At 41.8% G+C, this 23,846-nt stretch overlaps 2 protein-coding genes across 5 annotated transcripts in view; both read left to right on the top strand.

Moving 5' to 3' along the window:
• Nucleotides 1-23,846, top strand: part of DROSHA (drosha ribonuclease III) — a 129,541-nt gene that overhangs the window by 10,144 nt on the left and 95,551 nt on the right. For 3 of the 4 annotated variants that reach the window (XM_060295689.1, XM_060295690.1, XM_030843641.2), the window contains exons 6-12: nt 3,868-3,978; nt 4,200-4,431; nt 8,675-8,816; nt 10,599-10,753; nt 13,747-13,827; nt 20,143-20,229; nt 22,503-22,589. In XM_060295689.1, coding sequence (XP_060151672.1) covers nt 3,868-3,978; nt 4,200-4,431; nt 8,675-8,816; nt 10,599-10,753; nt 13,747-13,827; nt 20,143-20,229; nt 22,503-22,589 — 895 coding nt within the window. The remainder of the gene's footprint in view (nt 1-3,867; nt 3,979-4,199; nt 4,432-8,674; nt 8,817-10,598; nt 10,754-13,746; nt 13,828-20,142; nt 20,230-22,502; nt 22,590-23,846) is intronic. The other variant, XM_030843643.2, reaches the window with a different exon arrangement.
• LOC115845592 (ATP synthase subunit g, mitochondrial) lies at nt 7,380-8,428 on the top strand. Its single transcript, XM_030843644.3, has one exon. It carries the CDS (start codon nt 7,435-7,437, stop codon nt 7,744-7,746), a length of 312 nt encoding a protein of 103 aa, XP_030699504.1. The 5' UTR covers nt 7,380-7,434; the 3' UTR covers nt 7,747-8,428.

The following is a 23,846-nucleotide window of genomic DNA, read 5'->3' as shown; positions in this document are numbered from 1 at the left end:
AGCTAAATCAACAAGCAAACGAAAAACATTGCATCCTTGTGTGTTCCAGGTATTGTACTGGTACGGTGGTATAGTCATTAACAAGAGTCCCCACTTTTCAGGAATAAGAAAGTTAAGTACTGTGAGAAGTGCTTTTGGTAGAGCAATTAATTACATGTTGCTCTGGGAACACAGCAGTCGATAACTCAGTTTAGGGTAGTCACAGAGAAATTGACATTTTACTGATACCTAGAGTATGAGTAGGAATGCATGAGGGAAGGGGGATGGTAGGGGAAGAGAGAGAGCAGGTGTGAAGGTTGCAGTATGGAGAATTGGTCTCAGAGGATCAAGCCTCGAGGTAGGGAAATGAGTTTAGAAGGCTTTTGTTAGTAATCCACAGAAGAAATGGTTGTGCCTAGACCGGCACAGTGACAGTGGCGATGGGGAAAGATAGAGGTAATTGAGAGATCGATGAGGGACGCAGGAGGACTTGATAACTGATCGTGAGGAAGAGGCGGCAGCAGTCATCATCGAGGTCTGGTGTTCCCCTTTGAGGGCTGGGAACACTCAGAAACAGGTAAAGAAAGTTCAGTTCGGGGCAAGTGGGATTTGAGAATCTGTGAGACAACCAGATGGAATTGTGTGGTAGTTATTTGGACACAGAGGTGCAAGGTTCAGAAAAGAGATCCTAGCTGGAAATACTAAATGCCATGGATTAGACGAGGTCAGCTGGGAAGAGTTTGTTCAGTGAGAAAAAGGGCCTGAGGAGGAGGAGAAGAAGGAGGGGATGAGAATAGGAAACAAGTCAAGATACTGCGTTGGTGGAAATCATTGAGGACCCGTCTGAGGCTGATGGTTTTTAATGTGCTGTGCTAGAAATCTCTTCAGTCTGCTGGTTTCTTCCCCATGCCCAGTAGCTTGTGGAGAAGGCAGAGACTTGGATTCTGTGAGTCTAACTAATGCAGTAGATGAGAAAATAAAAATTACAGATGTAAATCCTGTAAAGGAGGGAGAGTTATCATAGTTGTAATATAGCATCTTGTTAAAAAACAATTTCGAGTTTGGGTTTTGAAATTTGAAATTCCTGAGACACCTACCTAAAAAAGATGTTTTGTTCCTGTTTTGAAATGTCCCTCTCAAAGTGTTAAAAAAAAAAAAAGAAAGAAAGAAAGAAAGAAAAGAATACTAATTGTTGTTCACAATAGACAACCCTGACCATCCATTATTCAAGATACCTGCCTAAGGGGATGGGGTGACAATGTCTTCTGCCTGTGTTTCTTGATGATGATAATAAACATTTGGTGGGATTTTTAGTACATGTCAAAATGTCTGTGTCAAACAACCATATTAGCATTTAACTACCACTTATTAGCTGTGTGATAGTGGGCGAGTGATATAATTTCTAATTGTTTCCTCTCTAGGGGATGTTTATATCTGCCTCAGGATTCTTGTAAGGATTAAGTGTGTCAGGGTGCTTACAAGAGTGTCAGGCTCTTAGGAAGCACCACAAATGAATAAACAAACAAACAAACGAAACCACAGCACTGGGAGCCAAGATTTGCCATTATTAGCTAATGATATTATCAGGAAAATTCAAGAGAATTAGCTAAGAAACATGAGAATTAACTCACTGAAGTTATAAAATAAACATACTATAATTAATAGCCTTCCTAAATACTAGTAATACCTACTTGGAAAATATAACAGGGAAAAAAATGTAGATTGACTACAGAAAATTTAAATTAATAAAAATTAAATATCTTATTAAACTTAAAAAATATATAGATCAATGGGAAGAAAACTTCCCATTGTAAGTGTAGTAGATGACAAAGAAGCTGATGTAAATGAATGGAGGGCATGCCATATTCCTGTAGTGGAAGTGGAAGACAGGGTTATAAAATACCAGTTTTCTTCCAAAAACAGCTGTAGTTTTTGGCGGCATTGGTGGTATAGTGGTGAGTATAGATGCCTTCCAAAAAATCTATTTTAATGTAAGTTCGGTTGAAGTACCAGTTTTAGTAATCTAAAATTCTTCTTTGGAATAGAAGTGAGTATAATGAAGAAAAATAATAATGCACAATTTTGTATGGATATAGATAGATGAATGAAACAAATATTGAACAACTTTCAAGTATATATAAAATTTTACATCTATCATGGAGCTGTTTTTTCAAATCAGAGGAGAAACTGACGTGGGAACAATTAGCAAGCCATATGGAAAAAAAATTGAATTCAGGTTTCTGCCTTAGGTCTTGGACAGATACAGTAAAAAAATTTAATGTTAAAAGTAACTGAAGAAAATATAAAATATTTATTTAACCTTGGGATGGGAAAGGATTATAAGCGTTAACACTAAGACTGGAAACAGAAACAAAAAAATCTCTAGATTTGGCCATATAAAAATTGTATGTAGCCATAAGCAGAATTATAAGGAAAACAAAAAACTGACAAAGGTTACATTACATATGACAGCAGACAGGTGATTATTTTAATAAAAAACTCTTTCAATAAACAAAAAAGACTGTAATCCTAATTTTAAAAATATTGGCATGGCATATTGACTCAGATGTTCAGAAAAGAAGTGAATGTGAAACGTGTCATTTCAGTAGTGACGAATTAAATGAGATACTCTTCATAAGAATGGAAAAGATTAAAAACAATCATGTTGACAAAATGTGTAGAAATGGGAAATCACATATGGTTTTGATGGTAATCTAAACTGGTACTGCCTATCTGTAGAGAAGCCTTAAAAAAAGTACACACTCTGTGTGTGAAATAATCTGACAAGTCTGCAGAGAACCCAAGTGTGTTTACAGTAGCATTGTTTACAGTGGCAAAAAAAAAAATAGTAACAACCTAAGTGACCGATCAGATTTGTCAAATTATGGTATATACATATAAAAGAATAATATGAACTTATTAAAAATGGTTCAGATATAGATGTATTGAAGTAGAATGATGTTCCTGATTTACTGCTGAGTTGCGGAGAGCAGGCTATAGAGTTTCTTTTTTGTTAAAACTTGTATGTTTACATATCTGTATCTTTTAATACATTTGTGAAATATAGTGGTTCTCTCTGAGTGGTGTTACAGGTGATTTTTGTCTTGTTTTTGTTAATGCTTTATTATTTTTCTACAGTGAACATACATACATTTTACTTCACAGTACATTTTTTTTCTGGTAACAAACCTAGTGATGTACATGTAATATTTGGAAGTTTTCTCAATAAGTAATATATATAACCCTTCTAATCACTCACCCTTTTCCCCCTGATGTATACACACTCACACTTACCCTGTCATAAAATCAAGAGTGAATGGTAGAGTTGATGGAAAAAGTTAATTTGTGACTTTGACCCAGGTGTAAACTTTCTTGGATAATAGTGACGATTATTATCAGGTTGCCAGGCAACACTAATAAAGCAGTTACTCTCCTTGGCTGGATTCTCAAGGCCTTTATGGTTTCACCTGAATTTCTTGGGCTTAATTTAAAACCTATCCTATAAGTTTTTCCCTCCAAGCACATCCATAGGCTGGGCCTTTGCAAATTTCATGCCCCAGAGATTCAAGGAGATAGAATTGCTTTTTTCCTTTTTAATTGAGTTAGTATTTGTGGTGATTCAAATTAGGCAAAGTGGTGGTTCATTAAGCAGTAATACCCAAGTGTGCCCTTCCAGAGAGATGCTTAGGGATAGTATAACTGGTTCACTCTTGGATTATGGTCCTCAGGCTAAATTTATGGCCAAGTTGAGACCATGTTTTGTGAAGATATTTTTCTTTTTTCTTGGCAAAGCAGGATGTAGAGGATTCAAAACTAGTATGCTCAATGCTGAGATTGTCTATATATGTGGAGATTTCCAAATATTTCCCAGATATCTTTCTCTTCCAGGAGTTATGGTTTGCCGGGTGCTTCTGAACCTGCTGGATGCACACCAGAATTATCTGGGGAGATTATTAAAAATACAGATTCTTGGGCCCCACCCCTGGAGACTGTGAATCAGTAAGTAGATCTGGGGTAGGGCCTGGGAATTTGTATTTTTAAACAAATAACTTCAGGTGATTCTGATGTCACCAGACTGGTGTCAGGGGGTCACTGGTGAATATGGTGGTTTGCCATGACGTTTTTCTTTTAGGTAAAAAATGAACTAAAGAGGTGAAATAGAACAGTTTTACAATGGATGAACATTTTTAATAATTAGCCTCCTTCGTCCCCTTTTGAAGTCGCTCCCCAAGTAGGGAGAAGAAGAGAGCTCGTTGGGAGGAAGAAAAAGACAGATGGAGTGACAACCAGAGCTCCGGCAAAGAGAAGAATGGTAGCTCAGTCAAGGAAAGAGAGCCGGAGGAGTTGCTGCCCGACAGAAACGAGGAGGACGACGACGAGCTCCTTAAGCCTGTGTGGATCCGATGCACCCACTCAGAAAGCTACTACTCCAGTGACCCCATGGATCAGGTGGTAGGTCTGAAGTAGGAGAGAAGCTGTGGACCAGAGCTGCTCAGCCTCGGTACTATGGGCGTCTTGGGCCAGATAATTCCTTGTGGCGGGGCCCGCCCTGTGCATTGTCAGATGTCGAGCAGCATCTCTGGGCTCTACGCACTGGAGGCCAGTAGCATCCTCTGCTCGTTGTGATAACCAAAGCTGTCCTCTGATATTGCCACATGTCCCCTGGGGGTGACAGAATACCCCTCCCCGCCCCCTCCGGTTGAGAACCACTGCTGTAGACCAAAGCTGCTTTACAAACGCAAGAGTGCAGCAGGTTAATGAAAGGATCTCTGCATTCTGCACTTTTTATGACACTGCTAGTCTTAATACTGGTGGTTTTGTAAGCCCTCACTCATAGCTGCTTTATGCCTTTTGTGATCTATAGCCTTGTGTGTGTGTGTGTGTGTGTTTTCCCCTCAAAATGAGAAGCAAGGGAGAATTGAGTTTGTCTCTTACAAGTCTATCCTTGACCAAAGGTAGCCATAGCAAGTTTCCCGAGCACATTGCTGGTTTTGTGGAGTGGCAGGTGTCATTGCCTTTGGTGGGCTCTCGAGAGACTCAGCACACGTGCTGTGGGAGATGGGGCTCCTGGGGCTCGGCAGCCGCACCTCATTGAAGTGGGGACCCCACGACCTCCATATGCTCACTTCTTTTCTTTCTTCCATCTCCATTTTGTTTTCTGTCACTCTCCTTTCTTTTTTCTCTTTCTCTCTCCCAATAGGTGTCATGCCTCTATCCCATTAATTTAGGTGTATTTGCCATGCGATGGACGTACAGTAATGTTCATTGATTAAATGAATGCGTGAAGGAATGGATATCTACAGATTTAGGACAGAAGAGCTTGCAGATGTTAGGTTTAGTGAGTGGGGTAGATAAGAGAGCATAGCAGTTGTCTGGAATTTTGTAAACATAGCTTTGACTTGGACTGGGCCCTTATCTATGGGGAACTAGAGAGGAGACTCCCTTGCCTTTGAAAAAAGGGTCTGAGAAATCTTTCCTGGTGGCATGATATTTTACTTGATAAAGTAAAGCAGAGTTTTAAATCATAGTTCACGTGATACAGGGAGGGAGAAACTCACATACGGAGCACTGTTTGGTGTCGAAACTTTACTCCATGAATCTCAGATTATCTCATTTAATCCTTAAAACATCCCTGGAAAGAAGGCATCTGTTACATCAGAATGTTGCTGTAAATAAGAATACTTGACTAATCGTGACTTAAACTCGCTGGGTTTATTTTTCTCAACAAGCTGTCTGGAGGGAGGTGGTGGCTGGTGTGCATTTAGTGGATCAGCGATGGCAGAGTCCTAGGTTGGCATTGCTGTCTTCTGGAGGGTCCACCACGGTTGCAGGATGCCTGCGGCAGCTCCAGGCATCACGTCTTTACACACCTCTGTCCAGACACAGATGCAGAGGGCAGTGTTGGGTGGAGCCTCGGGTGCCTGGGGATCTTTTCTTCCATCACTTTGCCCAGAACCGCGTCGTGTGTTCTCCCCACGGATTCGTTTTCCATCTCTTCTGTAACTAATTTCCACAGACTTCACGGCTTAAAACAATACATTTATTACCTCACAGTTCTGTAGGTCAGAAGTCAAACTTGGGTCTCACTGGCTAAATTGAGGTACCAGCAGGGTTTCATTCCTTTCTGGAGGGAGCCTGTTGTCTTGCCCATTCAGGTTGTTGGCAGAGTTCAGTTCCTTGTGGCTGTAGGATGGAGGTCCTTGTTTCCTTGCTGGCTGGCAGGTAAGGGCTGTTTCCAGCTTCTAGAGGCCATGTGCATTCCTTGGCCCGTGGACCCCTTCATTCATCTTCAAAGCCAGCAGCCAGTGGGTCGAGTCCCTCTTGTGCTTTGAATATCTCCTGCCTCTTTTTCCATTGCATCTCTGAATCCTGTTGGGAGAGGTTCTCTGCTTTTAAAGGCTCATATTAGGTTGGGCCCACCCACATTATCCCATCTCAAATTCTGTAGCCTTAATCACATCTGCAAAGTCCTTTCTGCCATGTAAGGTAATGTGTTCATTTTCCAGGGATTAGGACAGAGGCATTTTAGGGGTAGGGGGACTGTGGCTCAGCCTGCCTTCTGAGATCATGAGTTTTCTGCCCCAAATCTGAAGGGAATCATGGTTCTCTAAGCAAGGAGGAATGGCAGAATGGCTGCCATGGGTATTATTATTATTGAAATAACAAAGTTGAAGGCACTGAGGTTCAGCATTTAAACAGGCAGAGCTCTATTTTTCCCCCTCACCTTTTTGTGGGCGTATTAAAACTCCAGTGTAGAAGGAAGGCAGATAAACCAGAAGCCCAATATTGGCCTTTGTGTTTGTGCAGCGTTGGGGCAGAGAGACAGTAAGAATGTCAGAGCTATCCCAGCATCGCCAGTGTCAGTAATGAGCCGGGGCTGAGGAAGAGCAGTTACCCCCTTTTGGGGTAACTGCAGATTTTATGATTTAATATTCATTTTATGTCTGAAAGGTACATTTTGAAAATTACTAAGTCAGAGAGTATGGACATTTAAAGTGATTTTCAACCTGGGAGGAGAGTGGGGAAAAGTGGAACACTTCCTCTAGGAATGCATTGCAGAACCTTGTGTTTGTGGAGTGTGTGTGTGTGTCCCTGTGTTTATGGGGTGCATGTGTTTGTGGCGGTCATTAGATTAATGTGGGATATAGACTATCAGTGACTTTCAGTAGGGGAGGAGTATATGTTCCCTAGCAGGGTGTCAGGTGTCATGAATTCTCAGGGGTTTATGATTTTTTTTGTTGTTGTTATATCAAAAGAGCATAGATAAACTTTTCTAACGTTTCTGAATGTTGGCAATGTGCATTTTCCTGAGGACTTTGTCGACCATAAATGTGTGTGTGTGATTCAGAGCATCATTGCCAGCACTGGGCATTTTGCTTTTAAATGTTTATTAGCCTTCCGGGAGGGTGACATTCAGCTGGCCGGTCGGCGCGACGGGCTTTCCGTCCTAGAACCATGGCCCAGTTTGTCCGTAACCTCGTGGAGAAGGCCCCGGCGCTGGTCAGCGCTGCTGTGACTTACTCGAAGCCTCGATTGGCCACATTTTGGCACTATGCCAAGGTTGAGCTGGTTCCTCCAACCCCTGCTGAGATCCCTACAGCTATTCAGAGCTTGAAAAAAATTATCAATAGTGCTCAAACTGGTAGCTTCAAACAGCTTACAGTTAAGGAAGCTCTACTGAATGGTTTGGTGGCCACTGAGGTGTGGATGTGGTTTTATGTTGGCGAGATCATAGGCAAGCGTGGCATCATTGGCTATGATGTTTGAAGACCAGTCTTTGCTTTATTATTTGGGTGTTCTTGGACCATGTGTGAGCAGACTGCTATTTGAATAAAATAAGACAATGTGTCAAAATCAGTGTTTTCTCTGTCAAGCACTACATGGAAGGTCACAATTTCTCTTGATATTAAGTTGGGTTGTCTTTTGCTTTAATACATTAATACAGCTCTAAATGCATGTCTTTGCTTAGCCTGAAATTGGAAAGGATAGATATGAATATACCAACCTGGTACATGTATATATGAGGATAGCATTTTACTTTGAAGTCTTGAAATAAATGATATTTAAGCTTAATTTTAGAAAAGTTGGGGAAAGGCTTTGAGAAAACAAGAACTTGTTCCAGTAGGAGAAAAATAATACCATGTGCCAAACATGGAATATACTAGTTAAATCACCTAGTATAAAGAATACAATTTGGACTGTTTTTCTTTGCTAAAATCAGAGAAAGACCCCTTTGACAACAGCTGTGTCTGTAAATGTAGGGGTACTTTTTGTCAATTTGAATATAGCTTCCCCACAAGAGACCAGCTGGGTGATATTCTGTGTGTCTTTGTAACATCTTTAACACTAGGACAGAGAATGAAAGCAATGACCTATGTTTTCAGTTTAATTTTGATATGTTATTAACCTGTCTTTTTTTTTTAAAGACCTACCTTTACAAAAATAAAATATCCTATAGATATTTAACAGGATTATAGTTTAGTATCGTCCATGGGTCAAAATAATATATTATGTCCTGAAATAAATACAAGTGATTGGTATCAGTCTGTAAAAAAAAAAAAAATGTTTATTAAATCGAGGGTTGAAAAATGGCACCTTGCTAGTACAAATCTTTGGTTACTGGTGAGCTCTTATTGTCTCTTTGGTATGACTATTATTAATACAGTTCCTAATATTGATCCTTTATTTTTCAAAGGGAGATTCTACGGTAGTTGGAACAAGTAGGCTCCGCGACTTATATGACAAATTTGAGGAAGAGTTGGGGAGCAGGCAAGAGAAGGCCAAAGCTGCTAGACCCCCATGGGAGCCTCCCAAGACGAAGCTAGATGAAGATTTAGGTGAGTCACAAGGCACTAGACCGAGATCCTGTGCTCTTTTATTATTGCTTAATCCTGAACTTTTGGGATATGTCCTTGAGAGTCCCAGATTGAAATTTCCTCTTGCCCGTTTGGTTCTCCTAATTACAGTCAGCAAATACATAGCAGTGAAACTTTCTTCTTTCTGATCTTATTTTTCCTTAGTTACATTCAGCAGAATACATAAGAGATCTCATTTGCAAGGTGTGCTGACAGTTGTGTCTCCTGTAGAATCGTCTTTTGTCTTAATCAGAAAGGACCATTGTCCAGCCTCCCATCAAAAGCAGGAGCCTGTTCCTGTGCCTCGGGCCTCTGATTGGCAGGCATTCCCTGTGGCCATCCCCACTGCCAGGGTGCTCCTGGTTTGATGAGAAACTCCAGCTATAGCCCAGCTCTGTTTGAAGGTTTCTCTCTCTTCACAAAGTTTTCATAACTTTCTTATATGGTGATGTCTTGTCTGTTCGCAGACAAGACATTCAGCATGCCTTTTCCTGCGTGTTCTCTGGCTCTCATCTGTCTACTTTCATTATGTCTCCCTCGCTGAGAGGCAGTGTCCATGGTGGGGAAGAGCACTGACTGCACCAGCTGACCTGGGTTTGAATCCTTGCTCCACTACTTGAAAAGTGCGATCTCGGGCAAGTGATTTAATCTCTCTGTGCCTTACTTTTCTCATCTGTAAAAGAGGGATGACAGCCTCCATCTCACACAGTACACTCGAAAATACAACCATGTACGGGTTCCTTATTACTATGCTGTACTACGTTAATCTCTTGTAGCATTAGTCAAAGTTCTAGGTCTTTTTTTTTTTTTTAAGTGTGGTAAAATACTTACAACATGTACATAAGACACATAAGATGTACTGTTTAACCATTTTTGAATGTACGGCTCAGTAGTGTTAAGTACATTCACATTGTTGTGCAAACAACCTCCAGAACTCTTTTCATCTTGCTAAACTGACACTCTATCCACATTAAGGAACAACTCCCCAGTCCTCCCTCCCCCAGCCCCTGGCAACCACCATTCTACTTTCTGTCTCCATGAATTTGACTACTCTAGGTACCTCATATAAGTAGAATCACACCATATTTGTCTTTTTGTGGCAGGCTTGTTTCATTAGCATAATTCTTGGTCTGTTTTTATCCAGTCATTTCCAAGGACTAAAATCTTCTGTTGCTACCATCGAGAGAAAAACATTTACAATCTTCAGTCTGACGTTCAGAGCCTGGCATTCATGACATTTGAGCCCTTCACTTCCAGGTTTTTCCGTGAGACCTTTGCTCCAGCCAGATTCCACCCATGCTCTTGCCTCTGTGCTTTTGCCTGCAGCACCCCATCTGTGTTCCTTTCCGCCTCATCAGCCTAACCCCACCCCCACTCCATGCCTTGGTCGTATGTACCCCTTCTAGGAAATCCTCAGTGACCTTTCCGGACCAGTGTGGATTCACGGCACCTTTCTGAATGTGAAACTTTATACTGCTACAGTGGTTTGCATTTTCTCTGGCGTTGTTCATCAAGTCTTTCTTTGTAAAAATATTTGATTCTTTGCTTCCCCCACTAGACTGTGACTTAGGATTATGGACTCTATTATTTTTCATGGGGTTGCTTAGCAGAGTTCTAGTATGGAGTAGGCACTCGAATATTTGCTGGGAGATAAACAGCTCTCCTTATATTTAGAGGTTTGGGTCATTAGAAAGTAAGTCTCCAGGTAGAACCAGCTTGCAGATTGCTTCAGCATCTCTCCATGTTTTCCCCTCACCACTATAGAGAGTTCCAGCGAATCCGAATGCGAGTCCGATGAGGACAGCACCTGTTCTAGCAGCTCAGACTCTGAAGTTTTCGACGTCATTGCAGAAATCAAACGCAAAAAGGCCCATCCTGACCGACTTCACGATGAACTTTGGTACAATGACCCAGGCCAGGTATGAAGGCTTTTATGTTCTTGCTGTGAAGGTTGCGGACATACACATCACGTTTATGACTCTAGGCTCAGAAGATGCATGTTAGCTGGCACTGAAACTGAATTTTCCTCAGGGTTGAGTGTCATTCTTCACAGCTTATTTCTTTTCAGCTTCTGAGTTCAGCTCCAAAGCATAAGCACCAGAGCAAGTGTTCCTTGAATCATGTTTGATGATGTTGGTAAAATCCTGTGTTGGGGAGCAGGATGATGGTGCTGCCACATTAAACTTTCAGTAAATGGAAGGAGATGAGTGGTGGGTTAGGGAGAGAGTACTTGTAGTTCTTTCTAAAAGCAGTTCATCTGGGGGCTTCCCTGGTGGCGCAGTGGTTGAGAGTCTGCCTGCCGATGCAGGGGACACGGGTTTGTGCCCCGGTCTGGGAGGATCCCACATGCCACAGAGCGGCTGGGCCCGTGAGCCATGGCTGCTGAGACTGTGCGTCCGGAGCCTGTGCTCCACAACGGGAGAGGCCACAACAGTGAGAGGCCCGCGTACTGCAAAAAAAAAAAAAAAAAAAAAAGCAGTTTATCTGTAAGTTATCTTGCAGCCATCCAGTAAACAGTGTCCCAAGTCCTGTAAGATTCCGTAATTCCTAGTTGGTAGTAGTCACAATGTCTTATAACTTCTCTTTCTTGTTAATAAGCATGTTTGAGCTAATTACATCATGGCTGGACATAATTGTTTTTATTTTTGCTTACTATTTTATTATGAACTAATACATAATACAAAATATTAATAGTATCTATAAAAGATTTGTATTTTACAAATATACAGTACATACAAAAATAGTATCTTTAATGCATATGAAGTTATCAAGCATAATAAAACATATCTCTATAAAAAGATAATTTAAAATTTATGTTTTATACATAAATTCATACCATTGTCTATTATTTTGAATGCTCTTCTCCTGGTACTTATTAGATGACAGCTATCTAAATTTTTTTTCTTGATAGAATTAATATAGTTAGAATGCCTGACAGAAGTGTACTTTCTCTGAGAACTGCTCTCTGAGAATTGAGCAGAAATGTTTGCAAATGGTCAGTGCATTTTGAAATCTTACTTTGATATATTAATCATGTGTATGATCTCTTTAAACAGCTTTAGTGAGTTATAATTCACATACCATACAATTCACACAATTAAAATGTACATTTCAGTGTTTTTATGTATATTCACAGGAATATGTGCAATCATCATCACAATCTAATTTTAGAGCATTTTTGTGTCCCCTAAGAGAACTCCTGTGTCCATCAGTCACTCCCCTTACCGTGTGGTCATATCAAGAAACCTATTCCTTGGTTTCTGTGGGTTCTTATTCCTGTCAGAGATTTACCAGGGCCTTCTGTACAGTCTCAACATTGTGTTTACTCTGTGGTTTTGCGTCCTCTGTACAGTTGAGCCTTATAAAGGGCTGATCTGCATTGGGGCCCAGACCCTGGTAAAAGGCAGGAATGTATGATGTCTATCTCACTTCTCCTAAGTGAGCACTAAGTGATTTTTCCACATTTTTCATCACAACAGGTTGTGCCCAGCATTACGAATGTGTTGTGACTTTTGAGGGAACTCCATCACATCTCTGTTTGCCAGCTTTTACTTTGGATAATATCTTAATGTGATTGTTTGTCTGTTTGTTTTAGGCAGCCACGTTATTCCTCTGCTGTACCACCTGGAGCTTTAGATTTCCCAAAAGGATAAAGAAAGTTACAGATTTTTACTTTAAATTTCTTTTCAAAGTTTAATGAGATATTTTCATTGGGCACGAGTTACAAATCCCTGGAAATCGAAAGAAATATGTGTGTGTATATAGAATATATTTGTCCCATAATATGTGTCATATTTATAAATTATACATTTTAATTAATACAAAGAAAGTGAGAAATGGAACTCCACTTCCCCATACTCTAAACTGATGCTCTCGTGTCCTTTTTGATTCCATATTAACCATTTATATTGAATAAACTCATGAAATTGGCTTTTAAGGCCCTTTAAGATTTTGACCTCAATTCTGCGTTTTTGGTTTTCTCACTCACACATATGGTCCGTTCCATTTAGATGGGTCTCAATCTCATGTCCCTGGAGCATAACATAGGATTTCTTCCTTCTCTCTTTTCTCTCATGCTGGTGCCTCATGTAGAATAGCCACATTCTTTTCCCGTCCTGTTCAACCCTTCACATTTTGGTTTCTTGAAGCCTGGACATTTTTCCTTTTTCTTTAAAATTACTAAGCATTTCATATGTGTGTTATTTCTCCCATGTGGTGTAAGTATTCCTAGTGCTTGCTTCAGCAGTGCATACACTAAAATTAGAATAAGTATTCCTTGACTATGTGGACCCTTAGCTATGTATCACCCTCCTTCTCCCCTTTCTACCCAAGAGGCATTCAGGATTATTCACTTATTGAATCATGTGGGTGGAATTCATGGCAGTAAAATGAATTCAGGTGAACAAACATATACAGACTCACCTGATTAGTGTTGAAAGTTTTTCTGGTTCAGGTAGGCATTTTCTTCCCTCTGCTTCAGATACCTTTAGGTCTGTCTTTGAAAACATTTAATCTGCAGGTCACCTTCAGACCATTCTTTGTGTTCCTTCAGAATATAAAATAGGCTTTTCTTTTGTGAAAGAGTCATTTTTCCTGAAATAAAAAATAGGGGGAACATACTGGAAAGTGATAGGAGAAGATGGGGGCAAACAGGTCTCTGACATTGTTATTTTCTGCTTGGCTGCACAAATAAGTCAGGAATCCAGCGTTGTCATACCATTTCCCTTTATCAGACAATAGAGACAGTTTGCAGCTTTACTGGTTTGGGAACATCCGTTTAATCTTCTAACCGTGACAGCCTCTTCAGAGCTTCGCTACTCATGACATTAAAACCCACACAGTTTCCGAGGCATCATCGTGCATGGAGTGGATTTTCCCCCAGTAAAAACGAATTACATTCTGTTTCTGACAGATGAATGATGGCCCACTCTGCAAATGCAGCGCAAAAGCGAGACGCACGGGAATCAGGCACAGCATTTATCCCGGAGAAGAGGTAACTGCTTCAGGTTATTATATTTGTCAGCGCTGAGAAGCCAGAAGTAGACAGATGCTGTTGCTATTCTTTTCCCCGTAAATGAAATAATACCATGGAAATAGTCTTCTCATATTCCCTAATAGTCTCTGTTACTGATAATTGGAGAAGAAACGTACTTGGGTTTTAGAGGTGGAGTGGGAATGTTATCAAGGGAACTTTGGAAGGTTCATTATTTAAAATAGGCAAAGTGAATTTGAGTTGCTTTTTTATTATTTTAAGTATCCTAAAACGGTACATATTGCAATCTTTTTTCATGTTTTTGTTATAAATGGGTGTGAATCTCCCTGGAGAAATGATCTTACTGAAGTGCTGTAAGGCACATGTCCTTTTTCCTTGGGGACGTGAGTGTACACCGTTGTGTTTGTTAGTCTTTGTCTGTTGTCCCCACTCAACTGGGAGTGGCACACGGACTTGTTTTACCTGTGTCACACCCCAGTCCCTGGGCTGTCAGGAGCGCGCCAAATGTGTCTGCCTGATGAGTTGAATACTTTTACATCATAGAGTTATATATACCTACTCCTGTTAAGTTATTTTCCTTCGTCTTTTCCCCATTATCTTTTATCTTTACAAACTATTCTCTTTAATCCCAGGATTGTCACTTTATGATTCAGCACATTATGTTTAAACATAGTTTATGTAAATCCTTCATTTCTATGTAAAACTTGTTTGAGGCCATAACAGTAATCAGACTAAGGGCTAGGAGCCGATGGAGGATACTTTGAACCACTTGCCTCCCTTTGACCTCGTTTGTCTCTGGCAGTTGGCCAGTGTAGCGAGGGCCTGTGGGACAAGATCTGCTCTCTGTGAGTGTCCATGCGTGTGCTTCAGGCTGGGGTCTCTGCAGGCAGGGCTGCAATGGAGACATTTCACAGGGACCAGGCAAGAAGAGAGTGGGCTTGGGACTGAGCAGAGGCGGAAGTCCACCTGTGATGGGCCTTTAAAGCCGGGCTTGTCGGAATTATCTTGCATGGGGCTGGAGTGGCTGTCATACCTGCATCTCCCTCGTCCCGAGCAAGCTGCCCTAGGAAGGGCACGACTTTGGCGGAGGGAGGGGCTCTGTAGTGGAGGCTCACCTGGAAGGAGCCAACAGCGGCAGGCTGTATGCTGACTGCTTTTCCCACAGCTGGGCAGCAGGCCCTTCCGCGAAGGCAGATTCAGGTGGGCAGTGGTGCTGGCTGAGGAATTCTGGGCAGGCAAACCCATCCTCAGAGTACATGTGGCCCTTTCACAATGGACGGGACCTATGTAGTCAGCATTCCACCAAGTGGTAGGTTGGTCTCCTTCAGGAATGGTGCCATATTGGGGGCCCAGCGTTGGTCATTGGAGGTGGCTGGCTGGACGTTCGGCAGTGGCGGTCAGCTTAGCCAGCTTAGCCTGGGGAAGTGAGGTCCATGCTGTGGGGCTCGTGTGAAGCCTCCGTCTCTGCTACTGTGGCCACTTCGTTCATGTGCCCACCCTGTCTACCCTAGGTGGCTAATGACCGAGGCTGGCCGGCATCATCTGGCCATACCATTTTGTCAGCTAGATGGTTTAGAACCTCTTCCACAGTGGGTGCTCTCCCGTGAACATCCACATGTGATGGAGAGATCATCGTTCTCTCCTGTTTGTCTACCTACAAGTCTCTCCCCCAAGACCTTCTTATCCCTGATCTTCCCATCTTTTTCCTTCTAGGCCTCTGACAGCTGGCATGGCCACTTGCTTCTGCCATGAGTCCATCTATATTCTAGCCTCAGGCTACTTCTCTTTCCACACAGAGTGGATGACCAGGTACACCACCTGAAACTCCGCCCACTGGGAAGATTCTCCCTCATCGCTGTCTCTCAGAGCCATCCCTGAATGAGGCTGCAGCACGGTCCGTTTTCGGCTTGCACCCCCTTTCTGACTGACCTGTTTGCAAACCAAGCTTGGGCTTTTCCTTATGCTTTCATCCTCCCGTCCTTAGTCATCAGCTGAGGGAGGGGAACTGATGCAACGGTGGTGGGCTTGTTCGTGCCCTCTGCTCCTGTGTGTGCTTGGTTCTGGATGTACGCCCCCTCCACCTTACCATGGGTTGTTGCTGGTCCCACCCAAAGTTATGCCAGGGTGGGACTGGCAGAGCCCAGCTTACGATGGGCAGTTCCAGCCACATGTCTGTTTGCTGTCTCTTGGCCATGCCTTCCAGTTCTACCAGGGCCCAGCAGCACCCCAGGAATTGCTTTTCAAAGGCATATAATTCTTCACTATAGATGGCATGGCTTGGCTCCAGAACCCCAGAGACCAGCATTATGATTCTCCCAGTGTGGCCACAAACTCTTCTCAGCATCTTTTCCCACCAACAGTGTGGGATTTGCCGAATTGTATGGCCCCTGCAGCATGGCTGCTTGCACTGCGGTTTGGAACTGCTGAGGCCTTTCTCACTTGAGTCACGCTTACAGCTGGCAGCCTTTTGTGCCACTTTATAAATGGGCTGCAGTAATATTCCTAGCTAAGGACTCCACTGCCTCCTGAGCCCGGGGAGGCCCACCTCGTGTGCTGCTTCCTTCTTCATTGTAGGAGGTGGACGAGGCAATAATTTTGTCTTTTACTTTGGATGGATGTCTTGGAACTCCCCAGAATGCTCCCCTAAAATGGTGCGGCTGGGGTAGACCCTGAATCTTCGCAGGGTTTCTCTCTCACCCTTTGGAGCATATCCATTTTACTAGGGCTCTTAGTTTGCTCAACGTATTATTGTCAAAGATGCGGTGGAGCAATATAACATTCTACAGTATTCCAGAAGGTCAGGGGTACCTTGGACTGTATTATGACAGTGAGTGGGAGAGTGAACCCGGTGGCAAACCCATAAATGTTGTCTGTTCCACGTAAATGTGAACCATTTCTGATCGGAACTGGTCCTCATCCTGATTGGGATAGAAAAGGATACATTCAGCAGATCAGTTGCCACGTACTTTGTACCTGAGGTCAGATTAATCTGCTATAACTACGCTACGACACCTGGCACAGCAGGTGCAATTAGAGCTACTTGGTTGAGCTTGTGGTGGTATATAGTCATCCGCCAGGATGCATTTGGTTTCTTTAGGGCCCAGACTGGTGAATTAAACAGAGATGTGATAGGGGCAGTCATCCCTGTGTCATTTGGATCCTTAAGGGTGGCACCAATCTCCACCATTCCCCCAGAGTCATACTGATTTTGAGGTCCGGGTTGGGTGGCTTCTGCTTGACCTTTCCCATCACGATGGCTCTTACTCCACAGATCAAGGACCCAGTGTGAGGTGGCGCCGTCTGCCAATTTTGTCAATTCCAGTGGTACACTTGGGAACCAGGGAAATGACCACAGGGTGGATCTGTGGACTCAGTGGACCTACTGTAAGCCAGACCTTGACCAAGATTTTGTTTACTACCTTGGTCTCATCTCCCCCACTCTGACAGGGATACCAGGATGATACGTCCAGTCTCTGAGTATCAATTGATTCTGATGCTGGATCTAACACTCCTTGAACTGTCTGGCTTCTTCCTTCCCCGGTGTACAGTTATCTGAGCAAAATGGCCGTAGGCCCCTTGGGGGAAGGACAGGGCCATCATGACCCTTTTTGCTGGTGATAATGTTGCAGGGCCTGTCCTCCTGCCTTCTGGCCACCTCTTCAGGCAGTGGATTTCAGTCCAGTAACTTGTCAGGCCTGGAGCCGGGCAAGGGATCATGAGTGTTTGCTGGAGCAGCCTACCTTCAGCCTCTTGGTTATCCAGTCTTGATCACTTCCGTTGGTACAAACTAAGGTAGTACTCTTATCAGCTACCCATTTTTTTTGTACCTAAGGACACGGTGTTGTGAAAACCACTTCCATGACTCTTTGTGGGTTATATCCCCTTGGCTGCCACTTCCGTCTTGCAGGCGATAATGATAATTGTGTGACTTGGCTTCTTATAATGAGCCCCATCATCTGGCCTCTCTTGTTTCAGACTCCTGTCATCCCTGCTGCTGTAACCACCTCTCTTACAATCAGCCCTGGCCTGCAGAGGAGGCCACCACCGATCGTCCTAGTGATGCTGGTGCCCCTTCACGAGCACATTCCTTTTGGCCTTGGTCAATGGCGTGTCCTCTGGGCCTTCCCATGGAATATGATTATCTGATAATATTTTTCAGTCATAGATACTATATCCATCCCAGCGTACCCATTTCCTTGAATCTCTGAATTCCTTCCTCCTCTGTCGGTCACTGCAGTTTTGGTATTTTCACTTTACTCAGCATGGGCCATCGCTTTTTCATGCTTTTAGGAGATGTCTTAGTAGGGAGTTCTCAGCATCTCCTGACATCCTTGAATCCTGAATGCTCCCAAGTCAGTAAACTCTTCCCTAATTAGCTGTATGTTCTGTTCCTTTTGATCGAGCACTCCCAGCATCTGGTCGTGTGTGGACTCCTGCTGCCGGCACGTGCTGGTGCCAGCTGGTTCTTACAGTTCCTTTGGGATGTTATGTCTCCTCTCAGCACCTTCCCAGCTGTAAAATGTGAAACCAGTTATGCTGTGAAATGACCCTAATTACAGGTCTGTTGTGAGGTCGGGTGCCGGGAGAGTGAGGACAATGTTGCCTTCAGGGGCTTTTGTTGTCTTCAGACGGGTGAGTGCTTGCTCTTAATAGACAAGGATGGGCCACCTCTGAAGAGGCAGAAGGCTTAGAGGCGTCTGAGGAGTCAGAACCTGTATGTCTCATCCCGGGTTTTCATATCCCTGACCTTGGCATAACAGACCTGCCTTGGTTGACTGTTAATTAGCCTTTAAGGTCCACCCACTCGGACAGGTAAGCCCTGGGCTTGGTCCTGGTGCTCTCTGACCTCTCATTGCAGGTGGTAAGAGCCTCTTTGTGTGCAATAGCAGGCTTTCACATCTGGCTTCTAGCTGCCTTTCCTTCTCCTCTGCTGCTGCATTTCTGTAGAGCAGTGGTTCTCTTAAGTGCAGCTCTCCAACTAGTATCAGCATCACCTGGGGCCTTGTTAGAAATGCAGATTCTCAGACTGCCTCAGCTGCTGACTTAGAAACTTCTGGGCATGGGGAGCAAGCAATCTGAGATCACACTAAAGTTTGAAGAGCATGGTAAGGCATCAGTGGTGCTCGGCAGTAGCCGCCCATCCCATTATCCCTACAGCTACCCGTCTCTCATAGTTTTAAACACCTGGTGCATTGCACCTGCTTCCACTGGCACAGTCTCCCAATTCAGCATCTTTGAAAGTTTCAATTGGCGTGTTATCTGGTGCCAGGGGCTGTGTGCTCCACCAGCCACCATGATGGGTTCCTTTCTGCCAGTTGGATGGTAAGTGATTCAGCTCCAAAACCCTATCTCATCTCCTGCTTTCTTGGATCACTTCTGGTGCCAACTGTCACACGTTGGATTCTCCCAAAGCAGATGCTAAGATGAAGTTTGGGGTGCATGTTTCTTAGGGATCTTCACCTGTGAGAGGAAGAGGATATTAGCAGCATCGGATAGACGGATTAGTCTAACTATGAGTCAGCTCCAGCAAAGCCCCTGTCAACCTGGTGCTGACCCAAGGAATGAGTATTGCCCATTCAAGTCGGGCTGGGGGGCTGGGCCTTTGTACCTCTGCCTCGCTCAGTACACGCCTGACGTCAGGTGAGGGACCTCTGCAGTTGACACAGATCCTGAAGCAGCCGACAACTGGAGACTGCTGTCCACGCTCTTCACAGTAGGCAGCAAGTCCTTCCTTGAAAGATGGTCTGGGTCACCCATCGTTGTGTCTGTCACAGCATACCCAGTGATTCCACTGATGCTTCTGTTGCTGTTTTCCTTTTCCTGTCTTAAGCTCTCTGCATATTCTGTCCACCACCTCTTGTGCTTCCTGCATTTCTGGTTCCCTCTATTTTTATTCAGCATATTTAACCCTTTCACTTTTTTCCCCTTCCTATTATAACCTACTGCTGTTACTTCTGAGATTATTTTTCTTGCTTTCTGGGTTTTTTTTTTGTTGTTTTTTTAGTTTATTGAGAGGTTAGCCAAAAGTCAATTATTATGTTATTTTAAATGAAAGGAAGACAGTCATGGAAATTCAGATCTAGAGAGATCTATATGTTGTATTGTACATGAGTTGGTGGGTTGAATGCCAGTGACCAGCAGCCCATTTTTATCTATCTAGTAATGGTAAAGTGAATACTGTCCTTCCCTTCCAGTTTGTGAAGGAACACACATACAACCTCTTTTGTCAGATGCGAATCTAGAAAATACAGTCTATTTTTAAATAACAGTATTTTGCTGCTTTACTCTTAAACTCATTTTTATTTTTCCCCTCAGGCCATCAAGCCCTGTCGTCCTATGACCAACAATGCTGGCAGACTTTTCCACTATCGAATTACAGTCTCACCTCCTACAAACTTTTTAGTGAGTTCCTAACAAAATCAGGTTTCATTTGTTTTAAAATGTAGTAAATAGGTTCTATGTACATAGGTTAAAATGTGAATTGGTTAAATATGGATTCAGTTCTTAAATGTTCTTTCTTTTAAAAACATTTTATTTTTATGCCAATAAAATTGACCTTTATCATAGTGACTTTTATTTTTGGCTTCCTCTCATTATACTACTTTCTGTATCTTTTTTCATTTATATTGTTGGTACCACATAATAGCCAGTGAATTATGGAGAGCTTGTTCGTTGGAGCTGTGGAGTTGGAAGAATGCAGAGAACGCTTGTGCATCTCTTAAAAATCAGCTAATAGCTTATGTATTATCTATATATTATGACCATAAGTATTGCATATATGACAGTGATAATAATACCTAATGTTTGTTGACTATGGTACTAGGCACCATTCTAAGTATTTGACATGTATTAAGTTATTTCACACAAAAAAATCGATGAAGCAGGTATTATTATCCCCACTATGCAGGTGGCGCAGTCGTCCATGTTTTACAGATAAGGTTAAGCCGCTTGCTCTAGATTATTCCGGCAGTAAGTGGCACAGTGAGGACTTGAGCCTGGGCAGACTGACTTCACGGTGCATGGCTGTATGCCATTCCACTGTGCCATACTGCCTTTTCACAGTACAAAATTAATTAATTCTGGTTACTTTTTTAATTAAGAGATTTCAGTTTCAAAATTAGATTATTAATATTTTAACAACTTTATTGACATATAATTAATATACCATAAAACTCACCCATTTAAAGTATATATTTCATGATATTTAGTCTTTTCACAGAATTGTGAAACCATCACCTCAATCTAATTTTAGAACATTTTCATCATCTCCCAAAGAAACCCTGTACTTATTAGCAGTCAATTGTTTCCCACCCCACAGCCTTCAGAAACTACTAAGGTACTCTCTGTCTTTATCATTTGCCTATTCTAGATATTTCATATGAATGGAATCATAGAATATGTGATCTTTTGGCTTCTTACACTTACCATAATGTTTTCAAGATTAATCCATGTTGTAGTATGTAACTTCATTCCTTTTTACAGCCAAGTAATATTCCACTGTATGGACATACTGTATTTTATTTATCCATTCATCAGTTGATGAACATTTGTGTGGTATCCACTTTGGGGCTATTATAATAATGCTGCTGTGAATGTTTGTGTACAAGTTTTTGTGTGGATGTATGTTTTCCTTTCCCTTGAGTATAAATGTAGGACTAGAGTTGCTGGGTTGTATGGTAACTATATGTTTAATATTTGGAGGAACTACCAAATTGTTTTCCCAAGTGGCTGTACCATTATCATTTCACTAGAAGTTCTTTCATAATATTTAATTTAGACCAGCTTTGTTGAGTTATTCAAATGGGAAGTAACAGTAATATTGGAAAAACAAATAATACGCATTTGGATATTCTTTATTTCCCCCCCCACCCAAGTTCTTCGTGTGTGTGTGTGTGTGTGTGTGTGTGTGTGTGTATAAATATTTAGAAGAATAATGTTCAATACCTACGTAAAAAAACATGTCTTTTAGGTTTCCAATCTTGATAATTTGTTCCATGTTTAGGATTAAAAATGGTAGACTATAAGAATGGCATAAAGAAGAGAATCTCTTATGCTTAGGTTAACATTTGTATATTTTAATTAGATTCAATTTGCAGGTAATTAAGATCTTTGACGTTACGCAGGAATTGATTTGTTACAGTGTTTAATGGGTTGGCTTCTCCTTGGAGGGCCTGGGAATGGAGCTGTGAGGGGATGAGCCTCCGGCACCTTGAGTCTTTTCAGAGCCTTCCAGGCTGTTGCTAGTTTTGACTGTTGTGATGCTGAGTCTTCTCCACTTGCTTTGATTCAACTGTGCCATTATGTTGTTCTTGTTAGAGCTTCTGTTAGTTCAGAAATATAGCTTAGTAAGAACAGGACTGGTAGTATTGTGGGATTAAATAAAACAAGTTCCTAGAAAATGAAGCCATGTAGCTAGCCTTTTTTTTCTTTATGGCACCCATAATAAACATTCTTGATTGTCTAGTATATAAATATTACTGAAGCTAGAGAGTTCCACCAAGCAGGAGAATTCTAGCTAGAATTAATCCTCTGTGTAAAGTTTCTCCCTGGTGTTTGGGAAAACGTTAACAGAAGTCCATACATTTCACCTATTGGTTGCTTTGTGTGTCCTGATGGGTTTCTGCACATGCAAATCATGTCATTTTTTCATACTTTGTGTTTCTGTTTGCTTTCAGACTGACAGGCCAACTGTTATCGAATATGATGATCATGAGTATATCTTTGAAGGATTTTCTATGTTTGCACACGCCCCCCTGACCAATGTAAGTATATGCTGATCAGCTGGCTTTCTCCTTCCCTGAGCCCCCTTCCTTCCCTTCACTCTTTCTTTCTAAAAGTCAAAGGAAATTTCTTTTAATGTGACTTCTAAGTAACAATTACTTTGCACCCCTCTACCTGAGCTGCAGGAAGTCAGCGGCAGTGTGTGTCAGGTGGCAATGTGACATCTGTGCTAATGAGTCACAGGTTTGGTCCACATTAAATGGTGTAAGTCAACATGTGTCAGAATAACATTTTGAGAGTGTGAAAGATTGAAAAAGAAGGATAAACTGTGGAGTAATGTGTCAAAGCTATTTTGGGTTTGGTGTCCTTCAAAAGAAAGTTGGAAAGTTTTAAGGAGAAGCTATTATTTAGTCTCTGAGCAATAGGTAAAGAAATAGAGCTTGTTCAGGACATCTGGAGCCTGAATTAACTTCATACATTTTTGTGCTTTTGAATCCCAGAAATATGTCTTCTTTAAGACACTCTGACATACAGATCCATGATATTATATAGGTATTGGTAATCGATTTGTTGGTAATCGGTTCAAATGGAAGTTCTGTATTTGTAAGTCAAAATCTTTCTGTCTCAAAGCTGGCAGTCATGGGAATTGTCTTACTTATTCTGTGTTCCAGTTGGACGTAGAGTGGAATTCACTGGCGGCTCAGGAAGGGAGTGTAGACGTATACTTGAGCCAGTCTAGATGCTGCTATAGAACTTACTGAATTACAGCTATGGTGTATGTACATCAAAGTAGAATGTTCTTTAATCCTTTCTGGTTTGGTTAAAAGAAATTACATCTGCAGTTTGAGAAGTTATTTTAGTACTGTTTACTTAAACTGTGAAATTCTGTTCCATTGGAGAGTAAAGAAAAAATCTTTGCCTAATCTTGCTCCTTTAGATTATTATTTTTTATTAGCAGACATGATTCTATAGTAGTGATACTAATTTAAAACAGATTGTTTTCTTAATGAGATTTTCTTTATGCTACAGTATATTTTATCCTAGAGAATCTTTTTTTTGAGAAGATGATTACACTGTAAATGTAAAAATAAAATCATTTGATAGTACACATCACATCTATCTCTAGGGTGGACCATAATATAAAAAGGACTTCTTTTTTTGTTGAGGTATAATTGACACATAATGTTATTAGTTTCAGGTGTACAACATAATAATTTGATATTTGTATATATTGTGAAATGATCACCATGATAAGCCTAATTAACATCCATCATCATACATACTTACAAAGTTTTAAA

The sequence above is a fragment of the Globicephala melas genome, chromosome 3 (genome assembly GCF_963455315.2).
Source record: "Globicephala melas chromosome 3, mGloMel1.2, whole genome shotgun sequence".
NCBI lineage: Eukaryota > Metazoa > Chordata > Mammalia > Artiodactyla > Delphinidae > Globicephala > Globicephala melas.
This window is presented reverse-complemented; position numbering and strand designations above follow the sequence as displayed.

Coding starts and splice junctions, on each gene's coding strand:
- LOC115845592 (XM_030843644.3), top strand. CDS start 7,435: ATGGCCCAGTTTGTCCGTAACCTCGTGGAGAAGGCCCCGGCGCTGGTC.